This window comes from Balaenoptera borealis (assembly GCF_965194805.1).
Source record: "Balaenoptera borealis genome assembly, chromosome: 15".
NCBI classification, from domain to species: Eukaryota; Metazoa; Chordata; class Mammalia; order Artiodactyla; family Balaenopteridae; genus Balaenoptera; species Balaenoptera borealis.
Genome location: NC_138871.1, coordinates 25,116,749 through 25,136,188, shown reverse-complemented (window position 1 = coordinate 25,136,188; position 19,440 = coordinate 25,116,749). Strand labels below are relative to the sequence as shown.

The 19,440-nt window shown below is 36.2% G+C and overlaps 1 protein-coding gene across 5 annotated transcripts in view; it reads right to left on the bottom strand.

Moving 5' to 3' along the window:
- GCFC2 (GC-rich sequence DNA-binding factor 2) overlaps nucleotides 1-2,415 on the bottom strand; it is a 73,719-nt gene extending 71,304 nt beyond the window's left edge. For 2 of the 5 annotated variants that reach the window (XR_014234846.1, XM_082356969.1), the window contains exon 1: nucleotides 2,047-2,415. Coding sequence is in view for 4 of the 5 variants with exons in the window: in XM_082356969.1 (XP_082213095.1) it covers nucleotides 2,047-2,317 (271 nt within the window). In the remaining variant the exon portion in view is untranslated. The remainder of the gene's footprint in view (nucleotides 1-2,046) is intronic. The other 3 variants (XM_082356967.1, XM_082356970.1, XM_082356968.1) reach the window with 2 other exon arrangements.
- Nucleotides 2,416-19,440: the final 17,025 nt, after the last annotated feature.

Genomic DNA, 19,440 nt, shown 5'->3' with positions numbered 1-19,440 from the left:
AAACCCCTCTTCACTAATATCATATGTAACACTGACCTCTCCCCTGCCTCTGTGGAGCAGTTTCTCAAAGCTACCTGAAACGCTGTCTCCTGGGCTATAGTTCTCATTTTGCCCCAAATAAAACTTAACTCACAAACTTTCACGTTGTGCATTTTCTTCAGTCGACACACATTGCAAACTAACCTTTAAGAACTTATTACTTTTTGAGCTTCGTTGTAATATTAAAGCAGAACACCTTCAATGAACTAAAAAGGCTCTTAAGTACTCCTAATCATCTATCTGTGGTTTTCTTCACACATTCAAACAAAACAACATATTTCAATAGACTGAATGCAGAAATATCTGTGAGAATTCAGCTGTCTTCCATTAAGCCAGACATTAAAGAGATTTGCAAATTGAAAACGTCACTCTTACTATTTTTCAGAAAACAGTTATTTTTCATAAAAATGTTTCTTATCCCTACATATGAGTTAATTTAAAAAAAGAATTAATAAAAATTTATCTTAATTCCTAAGATGGTAAATATTATAGATATAATCCACAGAAACAAAAGCTCTTTAGGATCCTTAATTATTCTTAAGAGTATAAAGGGTATACCTTTAAGACCAAAAGGGTACTCTTAAGACCAAAAAGTTTGAGAACCACTGTTTCACTGTTTTAGAAGGCAAGAGAAGAGGCAACTCCTGGCCCCCCCCCCCATTAAAGTTTAACCAGATGACTCTTACATAAAGCAAAAAATATTTTAAAAGTCATCAGAACTTCAGATAAACAGGTGATTATAACAATGACTAAGAAATCACCAAAATCACTTGGACTAAAAAGAGTGGGGAGAAAATTTTTTTACCTCAAGACTAACCAAAAACTATAATATTTTTTTTACAGATACTTTTTTATTTATTGAAATTATACCATGTATACTGTCTTCGAAATAACAATAAATTATGTAACATATCATTAGCAACATAGGCTTGTTTTCTACATGGTTATTTCATCCTGTGACAAGCCAGAAATGCTGAATCATCATTCTATTGGTGGCATCATCCACAGGTGACAAATTGGAGATTCTACTCATGTCAACAGGCCAGGGATTACCTCAGTTCATTAAACTTGAGTGTTAGGCATCCTGGAGAAACATGGTTTGCAGACAGAAGTAGGTAAAAAGTGTCACTTATCTGGAGAAGCTGGTTGCTTTTAGGGCCTTTACTACGAGCTTCACTATTGAATTTTTTTAGAAGTTCCTTTTAGAATGAAACATAATCTCAAATATTTTTATGTGTGTCTGAGTCAGAAGTTAATGTATTTAAACTTCAAGACCGTACTTATACAAGTTCCTTCCAAGTCCTTGTTCCTGTGTTTTTATTTCTAACTTTTCCTAACTATATAGTTTTATTTTTAACTATATTATTATTAAACTCCAATTCAAACTAGAACACATCTTATGTAAACAAGTTTATGCTGCTTGAATTCTATTTTTAAGAACGCAAAGGTACTTCAAAATTACTACATTGTATTTAACACCATGATTGGTACTCTACAGGGTCACCAATCTGTTGTTAGTGGCATATATTGCTATTTTTATCTTTTCTTTAAATAACCGATTAAAAAACAAAACGCAAAAGAAAATGTCCCAAAGCCTGTCACCTAAATTTTTCTAGTGTATCGTTTTGCTTGTTTTCGAGGAAAAGAATTGGGGACAGAAAGTACCTTCACCTACCTAGGAGTATCAGGAATTTTTAAACTCTTCTGTGATGATTTAGGTTCTTCATAAGCATAAAGTGCAGCACTAAAGCTATATATAATTGGTGAGGGTTTATCTGACAGTGCAAACACGGACAAGCCCAAACCTTGCAGTATTATTTCTACTCCCCCAAGGGGCCCAATACGGAGATGCAGGCAGCAGGCCAGTGTTCGCAGGCAGGTATCTCCGCGATTCATCGTTGTTCGTGGTTGGCAAAGGGTTGTAGAAACCTTTAGAGAACCCCGCGGGCTCTTTCCCCATCCTCCCCACACCCCGACCCGGGCACCCACCCTGCTGCCCCGCGTCACCTGGGACGTCCGAGCCTCGGTCCAAGCGCGGAGCCGCTCTCGCGGCGTGCCGGGAACTGGCCCAGACCCGGCCGCGGCTCCGACCCCAGGCCCGGCGTGGTAGTTCCGCCGCTTCTGCGCGGCCTCCTCCAGACGGCAGCCCTTCCTCCGCAGGGCCCAGGTCTGCATGCTCCCGCGGCGCCCCGGGTTCAGCAAATGGCTCCTGGGTGCTGTCGCTGTCACTAGAGTCCGCTCGGCGCTGCCGGAAAGTCCTTTTCGGCCTGTGAGCCATAGCACGTTCACTTCCTGCTCTGGCTAACCCAGGGTTACAGAAGCCACCCAGGCGCGCGCTCCCGCCTCCCGCCTCTCTGCCGCATGCGTGCGCCCGACCCGCGCGTCTTCGACTCGAGCTTCGCCATGCGCATGCGTGCGCCCGACCCGCGCGTCTTCGACTCGAGCTTCGCCATGCGCATGCGTGCTTTGCTTCCTTCGATCTGTTCGACCGAGTTCGGTGCACAGGGCTGAGGTCTGGGCATGTAGAGCGTTGTCTTTATTTTGCAAGCCCAGCTTGTGCACATGGTCTCAGAGAATCTCGCTGACTTCCGGAGGTGAGTTCCACGGAAAGCTGCACTCACAGGCTCTCCCTGTGCAAACCCTATCTGGGAATCAGGCGTTATGCCCACATCCTGGACTGGGACTGGAACTGCTCTTCTACTTTCTGGAGTGAAGTTCTCTCTCCAACCAAGAATTAAAACAGATAAAAAACAAGCAAAAAAACCGCAGGTGTGTGTGTGTTTGAGATTGTCTCTGAAAGCTAAACAGTAAAATCTACACAGTAAAATCTGAACATAAATGATAGGTGCACAAATAAGCAAAAATCAAATGATTGCTTCCAAGCATCACGGCTTCAATCGAACCTGGTTAAATACGTTGGTCCATAAGAAAAAAAAATGTATTTGAAATATGGGGATGTTATTTAAAAAGAAGCACAGAGATAAGAAGGACAGCCCCACAAAATTACCTTTAGAAACAGGTAAAGAGCAACAAGAGAGCAAGAAACCTTTTTAGGTACCCATAATCATCATTACTTTATATTATTTGCTCTTTCTCATGAATACGAGGAGTTTCTTCCCCCAAGAGGGCATGAATAATGCCATATATCTTACTTGCCCCCACTATACTTATTTACAATACTAGCTTATTAAATTAATCAACTGGTTATTAGGAAACTTTGAATTATTCATCTTTTATATAATTTAAAATTGCAGAGGTTAATAATTGAAAGAAAATTGGTATATGAAATATTCCCAGCTTTTGGAAATCGTTTATCCCCTAGTGAAGTGACGTTTTATTCTGCTTCTCTAGCCATTGATCAGTGGGTTCTGAGCTCCCTCTAGTGAGAAATGTGCTATTTACAGAAGGATCGTGTCAATCTTTTGGAAATTGCCTCCTTTCTCATAATAGAGCTACTTTTAATTCTCTTTTGTTATAAGTAATGGATATATTTTCATTTTTAAGCCAAACCTACATCAGATTTTCTCAAAGAACAAATTTTGAGAAGTCGTATTAATAAGTTATCACTCTCTCCTTTGGGAATTAAAAACTTATTGTGGAAATACATCCACAAAAGTATGGACCTAATTTTGTTTTCATTTTTTCAGTATCTATTTTTGAGCACTTACTATGATGGTCCCTTGTCCTGGGCCCAAAGGATCATGATATACATGGGGGTCATGCTCCCGGTGGTCAGGTGCTATTAGCCAAATTAGCCCTACAGTTTGGCTTGTTGGAAATTACTTTAAAAAAAAATGATGCTCAAAATACTTAACGTAAGATCTGCACTCTTAACAAATTTTTAAGTGTACAGTACAGTATTGTTAATTATAAACACAATGTTGTACAGCAGATCTCTAGAACTTTTTCCTTTTAACCAAAACTTTTTACCTGTTGTACTTTAACTCCCCATTCCTCCTCCTCCTCCCTGCCCCTGGCAATCACCATTCTCCTTTTTGCTTCTGTGAGTTTGGCTATTTTAGGTACCTCATGTAAGTGGAATCATGCAGTATTTACCCTTCTGTGACTTAGCATAATGTCCTCAAAGCTCATCCATTTTGTCACATATAGTGGGATTTCCTTCCTTTTTTAATGCTGAATGATATTCCATTGTCTCTATATACCACATTTTCTTTATCCATTCATTGGACAATAGACATTTAGGTGGTTTCCATACCTTGGCTATTGTGAAGAGTGTTGCAATAAATGTGGGAGTGCCAATATGTCTTCAAGATCCTGATTTCAATTCTTTTGGATAAATACCCAGAAGTGGGTCAGCTGGATCATATGGTAGTTTTATTTTTAAATTTTTGAGGAACTTCCATACTGTTTTCCATAACAACTGCACATTTCACATTCCCACCAACTGTGTGCAAACATTCCAGTTTCTCCACAACCTTGCCAACACTTGTTGACTATTGATTGATTGACTGATTGATACCGGCCATCCTAACAGGTGTGAAGTGATATCTCATTGTGGTTTTGATTGGCATTTCCCTGATTAGTGATGTTCAGCATCTTTCACATACCTGTTGGCTTCTTTGGAGAAAGTCTATTCAAATCCTTGGCCCATTTTAAAATTGGGTTATTTGGTTTTGTTGTTGTTGTTGGTTTTGTTTTGTCATTGAGTTGTAGTATTACCTTATATATTTTGGATATTAATCTCTTATCATATATATGGTTTGTCAATATTTTTCTCCCTTTCCATAGTTTGCCTTTTCACTCTGTTGATCATTTCCTTTGCTGGGCAGAAGCTTTTTAGTTTGATGTAATCCTACTTGTCTATTTTTGATTCTGTTGCCTGTGCTTTTGGCATCATATCCAATAAATCTTTGCCATGACCAATGTCATAAAGATTTTCCCTTAAATTTTCTTTTAAGAATTTTACAGTTTAAGATTTTATGTTTAAGTGTTTAATATATTTTGAAATGATTTTTGTGTATGGTGTAACATAAGCATACAATTTCGTTCTTTTGCATGTGGATATCCAGTTTCCCCAACACCATCTGTTGAAGAGACTATTCTTTCCCATTGTGTGTTCTTGGTACTTCTGTCAAAGATTAGTTGACCTCATATGTGTGGGTTTATTTCTGGGTTCTCTATTCTGTATCATTGTTTTATATGTCTGTCTTTATGGCAGTACCATACTCTTTTGATCATTGTAGTTTTGCAATAGGTTTAAAAATCAGGAGATGTTATGCCTTCAACTTTGTTTTCTTTCATAGAGTTGTTTTGGCTATTCAGGGTGTTTTGTGGTTCCAGATGAATTTTAGGATTTTTTTCCTACTTCTGTAAAAAATGAGATTTTAATAGGGATTGCTTTGAATATGTAGACTCTTTGGAGGTAGTATGGACATTGTAACAGTATTGTCTTCCAATTCGTGAACACAGGATGTCTTTCCCTTTATGGTATTTTCTTTAATTTCTTTCATCATTGTTTTGTGGTTTTCAGTGTAGAAGTCTTTTACCTCCTTGGTTGAATTTATTCCCAAGTATTTTTTTCTGTTTGATGCTATTGTAAATGGGATTGTTCTCCAAATTTCCATTTTTGATTGTTCATTGTTAGAATGTATAAATGCAACTGATTTTTGTGTGTTGATTTTGTATTCTGCAATTTTGTTGAGTTTACTTATTCTTTCTAACAATTTTTGTGTCTGTTTGTATGTGTGTGCTGTATAGTTTTTAGGGTTTCCTATGTATAAGATCAAATAATGACAATTTTACTTCTTCCTTTCTGATTTGGATACCTTTTATTTCTTTATCTTGCCTAATTGCTCTAACTAGGAATTTCACTACTGTGTTGAATAAGAGGTGAGAGTGGACATCTGTCTTGTTTGTGATCTTAGAGAAAAAGCTTTCACTCTTTCACCATTGAGTATGATGTTAGCTGTGGGTTTGTTGTACATGGCCTTTATTATGTTGAAGTATGTTCCTTCTATACCTAATTTGTTGAGGGTTTTTATCATGAAAAGATGTTGTATTTTGTCAAATGATTTTTCTGCATCTATTGAGAGGATCATATTGTTTTTACCTTTTATTCTATTTAATGTGGTGTATCACATTTTTGATTTGCATATGTTGAATCATCCTTGCATCCCAGGGATAAATCCCACTTGATCATGGTGCATGATCTCTTTAATATATTGTTGAATTCAGTTTGCTAATATCTTGTTGAGAATTTTTGTATCTATATCCATCAGGGATATTGGTCTATAGTTTTCTTGTAGTGACCTTATCTGGCTTTGGTATTAGGGCCTCTTAAAATGAGTTTGTGATGGTTCCCTCTTCTTCAGTTTTTTTGAAATAGTTTGAGAAGGATTGGCTTTAATTCTTCTCTAAGTGTTTGATAGAATTCATTAATGAAACCATCTCATCCTGGACATTTCTGTGTTGGAAGGTTTTTGACTACTGATTCAATCTCCTTACTTATTATTGGTCTGTTCATATTTTCTATTTCTTCATGATTCAGTCTTGGTAAGGTGTATATTTCTAGGAATTTATCCATTTATTCTAGGTTATCCAATTTGCTGGTGTATAATTGTTCATAGTAGTCTTTTATGATCTTATGTATTTTTGTGGTACCTTTTGTAATGTCTCCTCTTTCATCTCTGATTTTATTTATTTGAGTCTTCTTTCCCCCACCCTGTGGTTAGTCTAGCTAAAAGTTTGTCAATTTTGTTTATCTTTTCAAAAAAACAGCTCTTAGTTTTGTTGGTATTTTCTATTTTTTCCTGTCTCTATTTCATTTACTCTGATTTTTGTTATTTCCTTCCTTCTGCTTATTTTGGGGCTTAGTTTGTTCCTTTTTTTAGTTCCTTGATGTGTAGTTTATTTGGGATCTCTCTATTTTCTTAACATATACGTTTATAACAATAAAATTTCCTCTATTAACTGCTTTTGCAGCATGCTGTAGGTTTTGGTGTGTTGTATTTCCATTTCCATTTGTTTTGAGATTTTTTTAAATTTTTACTTCTTCTTTGAACTATTGGTTGTTTAGGAGTGTATTGTTTAGTTTCCACATGCTTATAAATTTTCCAGCTTTCTTCTTGTTGGTTTCTACTTTCATACCACTGTGGCCAGAAAAGATACTTTATATGATTTCAGTCTTCTTGAGCCAGCTGTTAATCTTGACAAGTAAGTTGTTTTTACTTGGCTCACAGTCTTACCTTCCAGGAGCAGGTGCTTCTGGTAACAAATATCTTTGTTCAGCCCAGTATTATTTAGCATGAAAAACAGGAAAATATAATTCTTTCAGAATTGTTTAACTTAGGGACCAGAAAGCATATTTGTTCTCAGTAGGGAATTGTTTCAGTTTCACTTCTTATAAGAGTGAGATCTTAAAAGCACTAATTTTTGGTAGGCAATAAAATAATAATAGCAGCCAAAATTTATGAGCAACTACTATGTGTCAGGTATTATGACAAGCACTTAACATATATTATTTCATTTATACTCATAGCATCCTTACTAGTTGGAGCAATATCCCTGCTTTCTTGGATGAGGAAACAGAGGAACAAAGAGAAAAATTAGGAAAAGCTCCCAAGGACAGATGTCAGCATCATGGTGGTGTGAGATGGTCTTTTAATCTGCCCCCTTTAATCTACAACAGTAAAACATCCCTGACTCAACAAATGTTTCTTTGCCCAACACACCGAGATGCTGGAGGGTTCCACACATCTGTACATCTAAAGGTGGGTGGACTGGAACACATAGAGGAGACAGAACCAGGGAAAAGTAGAGGTGGTGCTTGTGATCCTGGCCCTCTGGCCATGGGGACTGAGCCCCAGAGAGCCTGGTAACAGCAGGGGAGGTAGCACATGTGACTCCAGCATCTGACCACAGTGACACCTGTGGCCACAGGGAACCAAGCAGAAGCAGCAGTGGGGCCTGTGACCCTGTGCTTCCAGCTGTGGAGGTGCCCACAATTCTGGGCCACAGCATTGGTGCCCCAAAACCTAAAAACCCTGGATATGGCAGAGGTGCCTGTGACCATGACTCTACCTGCCACGCTTCATCTCCCTCTGTGTGACCCAGGCAAACTTGGATGTGATGGAGGCATCTGCCATCCGGTGCCCTAGGTGGTGATACCATTGACTGCAGCAACACTGGCAGCAGCAAGGCACCAGTGACCCTGAAGACACAAGCAGTGACAATGAGGCCATTGGCAACACCTCTGGAAGAGGAGGTAGAGGGTAGAAAGAAGGTGGATTCTCAAATATAGCTGGAGACAGCTCAGGTAAAAGAAATCAAAAGCTTGTGCTCTAGTGCCACTTACTGAAAAGGAAAATAAAGACCTCTAATTACTAACCTGTTGAGTTGTTAGAATCCAGTAGAAAATACTTTACCTAAAGAAGAAAAGTGTTCACTACTTCAAATGCTCTGGCAGAGGAACAACTCATCAAGCACCATGAAAAACCACAATAACACAGTATTACAAAAGAAAATGACAATTCTCCAGAATTCTGATCTAACTGATATCATGAAGAAACTCACTGAGCTCTAAGAAAACTCAGAAAGGCAGTTCAATGAGCTCAAGAATAAAATTAATGAACAAAGGAATACTTTATTAAAGAGATTGAAACTCTGAAAAAGAACCAAACAGAAATTCTGGAGATGAAGAACTCAAAAAATGAGATGAAGAATACATTAGACAGCACTGAAAATCAAACAGACCATATGGAAGACAGAATTTGCAAGAACAAAGATAGATATCTAGAAATGATACAGGTAGAAAAGGAGAGAGAGCTAAGATCAAAAAAAAATGAAGAAATTCTACAAGAACTATCTGACTCCATTAGGAAGGACAACACAATGATAATAAGTATCTCAGAAGAAGATGAGAGGGAGAAGGGAGCAGTGAGTTGATTTAAAGAAGTAATAGCTGAAAAATTCCCAAACCTGGGGAAGGAAATGGGTATATAAGTCAATGAAACTAAAAGAACACTTAATTGCCTCAATGCAAAAATACCTTCTCCAAGACACATATTGAAACTGTCAGAAGTTAATGAGAAAGAAAATTTTAAAGGCAGCCGGGTGGGGGTGGGGGTAACCTCCAAAGGATCCCTCATTAGGCTATCAGCAGATTTCTCAGAAACTCTACAGGCTAGGAGAATGGAATGACATACTCAAAATATTGAGAGATTAAAAACTGTCAGCCAAAAATACTCTATCCAGCAAAGTTATCCTTCAGATATGAAAGAGAAATAAAGGCTTTCCCAGACAAATAAAAGCTGAGGGAGTTCATCACAACTAGATCTGCCTTGCATGAAATGTTGAAAGGAGCTCTTCTACCTGAAATGGAAAGGCAAAAAAGTGCACAAAACTTTGAGTAGGATGATAAATAGACAGAATCAGAAACTTGCAACTCTGTATCCAAATAGGTTGTTAAACAATTATAGCATAAAGGATAAAGGGGAAAAGCAGGAAAAAATAACTATAGCTACTTCAATTTGGTAATGAACTCACAACATAAAAAGGGATAATTTGAAACAACAAAAACATAAAAGAGGCAGAAGAAAAGGACAGAACCAGTAAAGGCAAATGAAGATAAGATGCCATCAGCAGAAAAATGACTATTTTATCTATGAGACATTTTATACATACCTCATCATAATCACAAAACATAAATCCGAAGCAGTGACATGCAATATAAAAAGAGAGGAAACAGAAATATCACCAAACCAAAATGGCAGACAAAAACACAAGGAAAAAGAAACAACGGAGATATAGAGTAACCAGAAGACAAAAGATAAAATGGCAGTACTAAGTCCCCATTTATCAATAATCACCCTAAATACAAATGAATTGAATTCATTAATCAAGAGACACAGAGCTGATAGATGGATTAAAAAACAAGCTCCAACTATATGCTGCCTCCAGGAGACTCATCTCAGCTCTAAAAGCAAACATAAGTGCAAAGTGAAAGGATGAAACATGATACTCGAAGCAAATGGCAGCCAAAAGAAAGTGAGTGTAGCTATACTCATATCAGATAAAATAAACTGCAAGCCAAAAAATGTAGCAAGAGACAAAGGTAGACATTATATTATGATAAAGGGGACAAGTCATCAAGAAGACATAACAGTTATTAATATATATGCATCTAACACAGGAGCACCATAATATATAAAGCAATTATTAACAGACTTAAAGGGTGAAATTGACAGCAATACAATAATAGTAGGGGATTTAAAAACCCCACTTACATCAATGGATAGACCATCCAGACAGAGAGTCAACAAGAAAACAATGGCCTTAAATATAGAACATTCCATCCAAATACAGCAAATACAAATTCTTCTCAATGGAACCTTGAAAATCAAGGTGAGACCATATGTTAGGACATAAAACAAGTCTCAATAAATTTTAAAAAACTGAAATAATATCAACATCTTTTCCAATCACAATGGTAGGAAACTACATATCAACTACAAAAAGAAAGCTGGGAAAATCACAAATATGTGAAGACTAAACAACAGCCTATTGGGTCAATGAAGATATCAAAGGAGAAATTGAAAAATACCTGAAGACCAATGAAAATGAAAATACAACATACCAAAATCTGTAGGAGGCAGCAAAAACAGTTCTAAGAGGGAAGTTCATAGTGATAAAGGCCTACCTCAAGAAATAAGAAAAATCTCAAATAAACAATCTAATTTTACACCTAAAGGAACTAGAAAAAGAAGAACAAATGAAGCCCAAAGTCAGCAGAAGGAAAGTAATAATAAAGATCAGAGTGAAAATAAATGAAATAGACACTACAAAAACAATAGAAAAGATCAATATAACTAAGAGCTAGTTCTTTGAAAAGGTAAACAAAATTGGCAAACTTTTAGCTACACTCACTAAGAAAAAAAGCGAGATGTTTCAGATAAATAAAATCAGAGGCAAAAGAGGAGAAATTACAATGGATACTACAGAAATACAAAGGGTTATAAGAGAATAATATGAATAGCTACACAACAACAAATTGGACAACCTAGAAGAAATAGCTAAATTCATACAACCTTCCAAGACTGAATCATGAAGAAATAGCAAATTTGAATATACCAATCACTAGTAAGAGTAAGTAAGTAAGTAAGGAGATTGAAACAGTAATCAAAAACCAACCCCAAAACAAAAGTTCAGGATCAGGCAGCTTCACAGGTAAATTATGCCAAACATTCAAAGAAGATTTAATGTCTATCCTTCTCAAACTCTTCCAAAAAATTGAAGAGGAGGGAATGCTTCCTAACTCATTTTATGAATCCAACACTCCCCTGATACCAAAACTACACAAGGACAACACACAGAAAATTACAGGCCAACGTCTCTAATGAACATGCATGCAAAAATCCTCAATAAAATATTAACAAACCAAATACAACAATGCATTAAAAGGATCATACGCCATGATCAAATGGGATTTATTCCAGGGATGCAAGGATATTTCAACATCTTCAAATCAATCAACATGATATACCACATTAACAAAATGAAAGGTAAAAACCACATGATTATCTTAATAGTTGCATAAAAAGCATTGACAAGATTCAACACACATTTATGATAAAAACTCTCAATAAAATGGGTATAGAAGGAATGTACCTCAACGTAATAAAGGCCATATATGTTAAGCCCACAGCTTACATCATACTCAGTGGTGAAACTGAAAGCTATCCCTCTACAATCAGGAACAAGTTAAGGATGCCCACTCTCACCACTCTTATTCAACATAGTATTGCAAGTCCTCATCAGAGCAGTTAGGCAAGAAAACAGCAATAAAAGGCATCTACATCAGAAAGGAAGAAGTAAAACTATCACTATTTGTGGATGACATGGTTTTATATGTAGAAAACCCTAAAAACTCCACCAAAAAACCATTAGAAATAATAAAGAAATACTGTAAAATTACAGGGTACAAAATCAATATACAAAATATGTTGTATTTCTATACACTAACAACAAACTGAAAGTAAAAGAAATCAAAACAATCCCATTTTCAACTACATCAAAAAATAAAATACCTAGGAATAAATTTAACCAAGGAGGTGAAAGATCCATACACTGAAAATTATAAAACATTGTTGAAAGAAATTGAAAAAAAAACCACTAAGAAATGAAAAGATATTCCATGCACATGGATTGAAAGAATTAACATTGTTAAAATGCCTATACTACCTAAAGCAAACTACAGATTCAATACAATTCCTGTCAAAATCCCAATGACATTTTTCACAGAAATAGAACAAAAAATTCTAAAATCTATGTGGAACCATAAAAGACCCTGAATAGTGAAAGCAATCCTGAAAGAAAAAGAACAAAGTTGAGGGTATCATACTCCCTGATTGCAAATTATACTACAAAGCTATAGTAATCAACACAGCATGGTATTGGCAGAAAAACAGATACATAGATCAATGGAGAATTGAAAGCCCAGAAATAAATTCATACATATATTTTCAGTTAATTTAGCACAAAGAAGTAAAGAACATACGATGGAGAAAGAATAGTCTCTTCAAATGGTATTGGGAAAATTGGACAGAATGAAAAAGAATGAAACTAGATCACTATCTTACAGTATATACAAACATCAGTTCAAAATGGATTAAAGGCTTGAATGTAAGACCTGAAACCACAAAACTCCTAGAAGAAAACATGGTCAGTATACTCTTTGACACTGGTCTTAGCAATATCTTTCTGGATATGTCTCCTTAGGAAAGGGAAACAAAAGCAAAAATAAACACATGGGATTACATCAAACTGAAAAACTGCTGCCCAGAAAAGGAAACCATTAACAAAATGAAAAGGCAACTTACCAAAAGGGAGAAAATTTTGCAAATCACATAAACAGTAAGGAGTTAATATCATATATATTTATATAATATATAACATATATAATATAGCTATATAGAAATAACCTAAGTGCCCATCCACGGACAGTGGATAAGGATGGACAGTGAAATACTACTCAGCCATAAAAAGATAAAATCTTGCCATTTGCAGCAACATGTGTGGACCCTGAAGGTATTATGTTAAGTGAAATAGGTCAGACAGAGAAAGACAAATACCATATGATTTCACTCATATATGGACTGTAAAAAAAGAAAAAATCAATGAACAAACCAAAACAAACAAACAACCCCACCCCCATATAGATACAGAGAACAGAATAGTAGTTACCAGGGGGCAAGAGAGGTAGGAGGAAGGAGAAATTGGTAAAGGGGTCAACTGTATTGTGATGAATGGAAAAACTTTTTTTGGTGAGCATGCTGTAGTGTATACAGAAGTTGAAATATAATGTTGTACACATGAAACTTGTGTAGTGTTACAAACCAGTGTTACCTCAATAAAACACTTACATTAAAAAAGAAAAGTTCCCAAGTTAAAGTACTAGCTTGAAAGTCATGGGACAGTGATTCAAATCCAGGCAGCATAATCTGAAGCCTTTTGTTTCGACTACTACATGACACATCACAAGGGCAATTTTCCTCAAGGAAATGCAGCAATATGAAATAACTCATACTGTGGTGACCACAGCCTGTTCATGCACTGCAATCAATTTAAGATCAATATACATGGCAATTTAGTAAGATGATAAGATATAACAAAGAACAGTGTCAAGGGTTATCATGAGTGACTTTCTTCATTTTGTATCTTTTGCTCCTTAATTCTAGACAAAAAATTCTAGAGCTTTGCTTCTATTCCAACAATCAGTTTTCTAAGTCCAAGCTTCTTTTCAGTGCCTCACCTGGAGTTTTTTTTAATTGAGTTTTTATTTCCTATTATGAACTGTGAAATACATCCATAAAAATACACAAAACAAAAATGTACAGGTCATGGACTTATTGCAGAGCAAATCCCTCTGTAGCCACCATCAAATTAAAGAGATAAAACATTGCTAGCACTCTAGTAATCTCTTTTATGGCCCTCCTTTCAGTCCCCATTTCCCTCTCACTGTTTCTCAAAGTAATCATTATAATGATTTTATAGTAATCACTTTCTTGCTTAAAAAACGTTTTACCACCTAAGCATGTGTCTTTAAACACTATGATGTAGTTTTGTCTGTGTTTTTGAACTTTACATAAATGGAATCACCATGTGTTTATTGTTTTGAGCCTGGACTTTTTCTCTTTTTTGCTTAATATGTGTTTGCATTATATTTCCACATTTCTCTGTGTAACTGTAAACCAAAAAATGGTTTTTATTGCTGTGCAGTACTTCATTGTATGAGCATACCACAGTTTATCTATTCTAATGTTGATGCTTTGGTAGTTTTTAGGTTTTCACCACTGTTTTAAGGAAAAGAGCCCAGTCTTTCCCTCCTGTGTAAGGAAGAACACAGTTATCCTCCTGTGTTTTCCCTTTACTCTCACATTACTACCACACTTACAATGCTTCTGACACCAAGTGTTTGGGAGTTTCTCCCACCAAACAATTTTGTGATACCAGTTGGATATTCTACAATTAAACCAAATTGTGACACTGTTTACCTGGGGATAGCATCAGATCCACTGGTTAAGGGCCCAGTCCCATGAGACTATCCCCTACTTCAGATGCCAATCTCAAGTAGTAGGTCTCCAGGTTACCCACAACTTCTGTATGACCTGGCTTAAGATCAAAGGTTCTCACGGCTTTCTCCCTATTGGATTCAATTATTTGCTAGAACAGCTCACAGGGAAAAACTTACCAGTTAGCTAAAGGATATGATAAAGGATACAGATGAACAGCCAGATGAAGAGATACGTAGGGAAAAGTCTGGCAGTGTTTTGAGTACAGGAGCTTCTGTTCCCTTGAAGTTGGGGTGTGTCTCTCTCCTGGTACTTGGATGTGTTCCCTAACCTGGAAGCTCTCTCAACCCCATATAATTGGGATTTTTATGGGGGCTTCATCATAGGCACAATGGATTATTAACTCCATTTTCAGCCATTCTCCTTTCTCAAGAGAATGAGGAGAGCAGGGCTAAAAATTTCAAACTTCTAATCATGGCTTGGTCTTCCCTGTGACTGGCCCTCATCCAGCAGCCCATCCAGAGTCACCTCACTAGAACAAAAGACACTCCTATAACCCAGGAAATTACAAGGTTTTCAGGAGCCCTGTGTCAGGACCTGGGGTCAAAGACCAAATATTAGAACAAAAGATGCTCCTCATGCTCTTATCACTTAGGAAAGTACAAGGATTTCAGGATCTCTGTGCCAGGAACCAGGAGCAGAGACTGTTACTGAACCAAACTTGAGTCCACTCACCCAACACACAGCAAAGCCTATTTACCAACACTGGTTTGTAGTGAAGGAAAGTACAGCATTTACTGCAGGGCCAAGAAAGGAGAATGGGAGGCTCATGCACAGAAGACCCCAAATCCCTGATGGCTTTCAGGGAAAGGTTTTAAAATGCAAGGTGAGGAAGAGGGTTGCAGGGTGCTTGATCAGCTCGTGGATATTCTGATTTGTTGGTGGTGAGGTAACTGAGTGGTGTTTCAGAGTCAACATCATCAACCTTCTAGTTCCAACTGGTCTGGGGTCTACATGCTGGTGGTCAGCAGTTAACTTCTTTCACCTATTGGGGGTTTTAGTATCTGCAAAACAACTCAAGGATATGGCTCAGGATATTATCTATAACCTTTAAGGAAGAACTAGAAGTCCCTGACTTTGTCTTATGGCTAAACTACTATTATTGTTTCTTGCTTGACTGTTTTCCTTAGTTTCTGCATTTCTCTGATTAAATTTGCTCATTGGCATTCAGGGAAGGTTTTAGGAGGCTAAAGCTCTTCTAAAAACAAGAGGCAGGGGACATGGGGATCTGTTCCTGGGAAGGCTCCATAGGGGCCTATAATAGAAATATATATATTTCTATTATCTCACAGCCATATTGCAAATAATATAGTCATTAAAACTTATACCTGTCTCGGGGTAATGTTCACACAGTTCTGTTGGGTATTGTCCTATGAGTGAAATATTGGGATCATGGATTATCCATATCTTTAATTTCAGTGGAAAATGCCAGCTTTCCAAGGTAGTAGCCACCTACATTTATACTTCCATAAATTTACATGTATAAAAGTTTTCATGATTCTTTATCCTTGCTAACACTTGGTATTGCCAATTGTCTTACTTTTAGCCTTCTGGGTCCTGATGGTTTTAATTAGAATTTCCTTGATCACTAATGAATAAGAACCCTTATTCATATATATATATAAATAATATATATGTATGTATTACACATGCACACACACATACACACACACACACACACACACACACACACACACATCCTACCTAAAGTTCCTCTTTTGTGACTTTCCTATTCAAGTCTCTTATCCATTTTCTATTGCTTGTTTTTTTCTTAATGGCACATAGCTATTTGTTACGTATTAGGTATATGAGCCCTTTGACTGTTATACGTATTGCAAATATGTTCTACCACCTTGTGGTTTGCTTTTTCACTCTCTTAATGGTTTTTGGTTTTTTGTGTGTGTGAAGAGAAATTCTTAAATTTTTAATGTTAATGTAAAGCAATTTATTTATCCTTTCCTTTATCTTTTGTGATTTTTGTGTCTTATTTTAGAAATCTTTCTATATACCCCAAGGTCAAAAATATAGTCTCTGATAGTATATTATGGATATAGATCTATAATGTACCTGGAGTTGATTTTTTTGGGTATGGAGTGAGATGACCATCAAATTAATTTTTATATGACTATCCAATTGACCTAATTTAATTAAAAATTATATAATGGAAAATTTCCAAACATATGTAATAAGTACACAGAAGAATTTAATGCACTCTCATTATTCAGCTTTGATAATTTTCAACTCATGGACAACTTGTTTCATCTCTACTCCCATCTACTCTCTTTATACATTATTTCAAAATATGTCACACACATGGTGTTTCATCCAAAATATTTCCGGTATGTCTAAAACATAAGGACTATATTATTAAAAAAAATAGTCACAATAAAATTATCACACTTACAGTTGGTAATACTTTAAAAAATTTTTTAAATTGAACTATAGTTGATTTACAATGTTGTCATAGTTTCAGGTGTACAGCAAAGTGAATAAGTTATACATATACATATATCCACTCTTTTTAAGATACTTTTCCCATATAGACTATTGCAGAGGATTGAGTAGAGTTCCCTGTGCTATTCAGTAGGTCTTTATTAGTTATCTATTTTATATATAGTACTGTGTATATGTCAGTCCCAATCTTCCAATTTATCCTTCCCCCTCTTACACCCTGTAACCATAAGTTTGTTTTCTACATCTGTAACTCTATTTCTGTTTCGTAGATAAGTTCATTTGTACATTTTTTTAGATTCCACATATAAGCGATATCATATCATATTTGTCTTTGTCTGACTTACTTCAGTCAGTATGACAATCTCTAGGTTTATCCACGTTGCTGCAAATGGCATTATTTTGTTCTTTTTTATGACTAATATTCCATTGTATATATGTACCACATCTTCTTTATCCATTCCTCTGTTGATGGACATTCAGGTTGCTTCAATGTCCTGGCTATTGTAAATAGTGCTGCAATGAACATTTTGGTACATGTCTCTTTTTGAATTATGGATTTCTCAGGGTATATGCCCAGTAGTGGGATTGCTGGGTCATACGATAGTTCTATTTTTAGTTTTTTAAAGAAACTCCATACTGTTCTCTATAGTGGCTGTATCAATTTACATTCCCACCAACAGTGCAAGAGGGTTCCCTTTTCTCCACACCCTCTCCAGCATTTATTGTTTGTAGATATTTTGATAGTGGCCATTCTTACTGGTGTGAGGTGATACCTCATTGTAGATTTGATTTGCATTTCTCTAATGATTAGTGATGTTGAGCATCCTTTCATGTGTTCAGTGGCAATCTGTATTTCTTCTTTGGAGTACTGTCTATTTAGGTCTTCTGCCCATTTCTGGATTGGGTTGTTTGTTTTTTTGATATTGAGCTTCATGAGCTCCTTGTATATTTTGGAGATTAATCCTTTGTCAGTTGCTTCATTTGCAAATATTTTCTCCCATTCTGAGTGTTGTCTTTTTGTGTTGTTTATAGTTTCTTTTGCCGTGCAAAAGCTCTTAAGCTTCATTAGGTCCCTTTTGTTTATTTTTGTTTTTATTTCCATTTCTCTAGGAGGTGGGTCCAATAGTGATTTATGTCCTAGAATGTTCTGCCTATGTTTTCCTCTAAGAGTTTTACAGTGTCTGGCCTTACATTTAGATCTTTAATCCATTTTGAGTTTATTTTTGTGTATGGTGTTAGGGAGTGTTCTAATTTCTTTCTTTTACATGTAGCTGTCCAGTTTTCCCAGCACCACTTATTGAAGAGACTGTCTTTTCTCCATTTTATATTTTTGCCTCCACTGTCATAGATTATGTGACCATATGTGCGTGGGTTTATCTCTGGGCTTTCTATCCTGTTCCACTGATCTATATTTCTGTTTTTGTGGTAGTACCATACTGTCTTGATTAATGTAGCTTTGTAGTATAGTCTGAAGTCAGGGAGCCTGATTTTTCTTTCTCAAGATTGACTTGGCTATTCGGGGTCTTGGGTGTTTCCATATAAATTGTGAAAATTTTTGTTCTAGTTCTGTGAAAAATGCCATTGGTAGTTTGATAGGGATTGCATTGAATCTGTAGATTGCTTTGGGTAGTATAGGCATTTTCAGAATGTTGATTCTTCCAATCCAAGAACATGGTATATCTCTCCATCTGTTTGTATCATCTTTAATTTCTTTCATCAGTGTCTTATAGTTTTCTGCATACAGGTCTTTTGTCTCCTTAGGTAGGTTTATTCCTAGGTATTTTATTCTTTTTGTTGCAATGGTAACTGAGAGTGTTTCATTAATTTCTCTCTCAGATTTTTCATCATTAGTGTGTAGGAATGCAAGAGATTTCTGTGCATTAATTTTGTATCCTGCAACTTTACCAAATTCATTGATTAGCTCTAGTAGCTTTCTGGTAGCAACTTTAGGATTCTCTATGTATAGTATCTTGTTATCTGCAAACAGTGACAGTTTTACTTCTTCTTTTCTGATTTGGATGCCCTTTATTTCTTTTTGTTCTCTGATTGCTGTGGCTAAAACTTCCAAAACTATGTTGAATAAGAGTGGCAAGAATGGACATCCTTGTCTTATTCCTGATCTTAGAGGAAATGTTTTCAGTTCTTCACCATTGAATGATGTTTGCTGTGGGTTTGTCATATATGGCCTTTATTATGTTGAGGTGGGTTCTCTCTTTGCCCTACTTTCTGAAGAGTTTTTATCATAAATCGGTGTTGAATTTTGTCCAAAGCTTTTTCTGCATCTATTGAGATGATCATGTGGTTTTTATTCTTCAGTTTGTTGCTGTAGTGTATCACATTGATTGATTTGCAGATATTG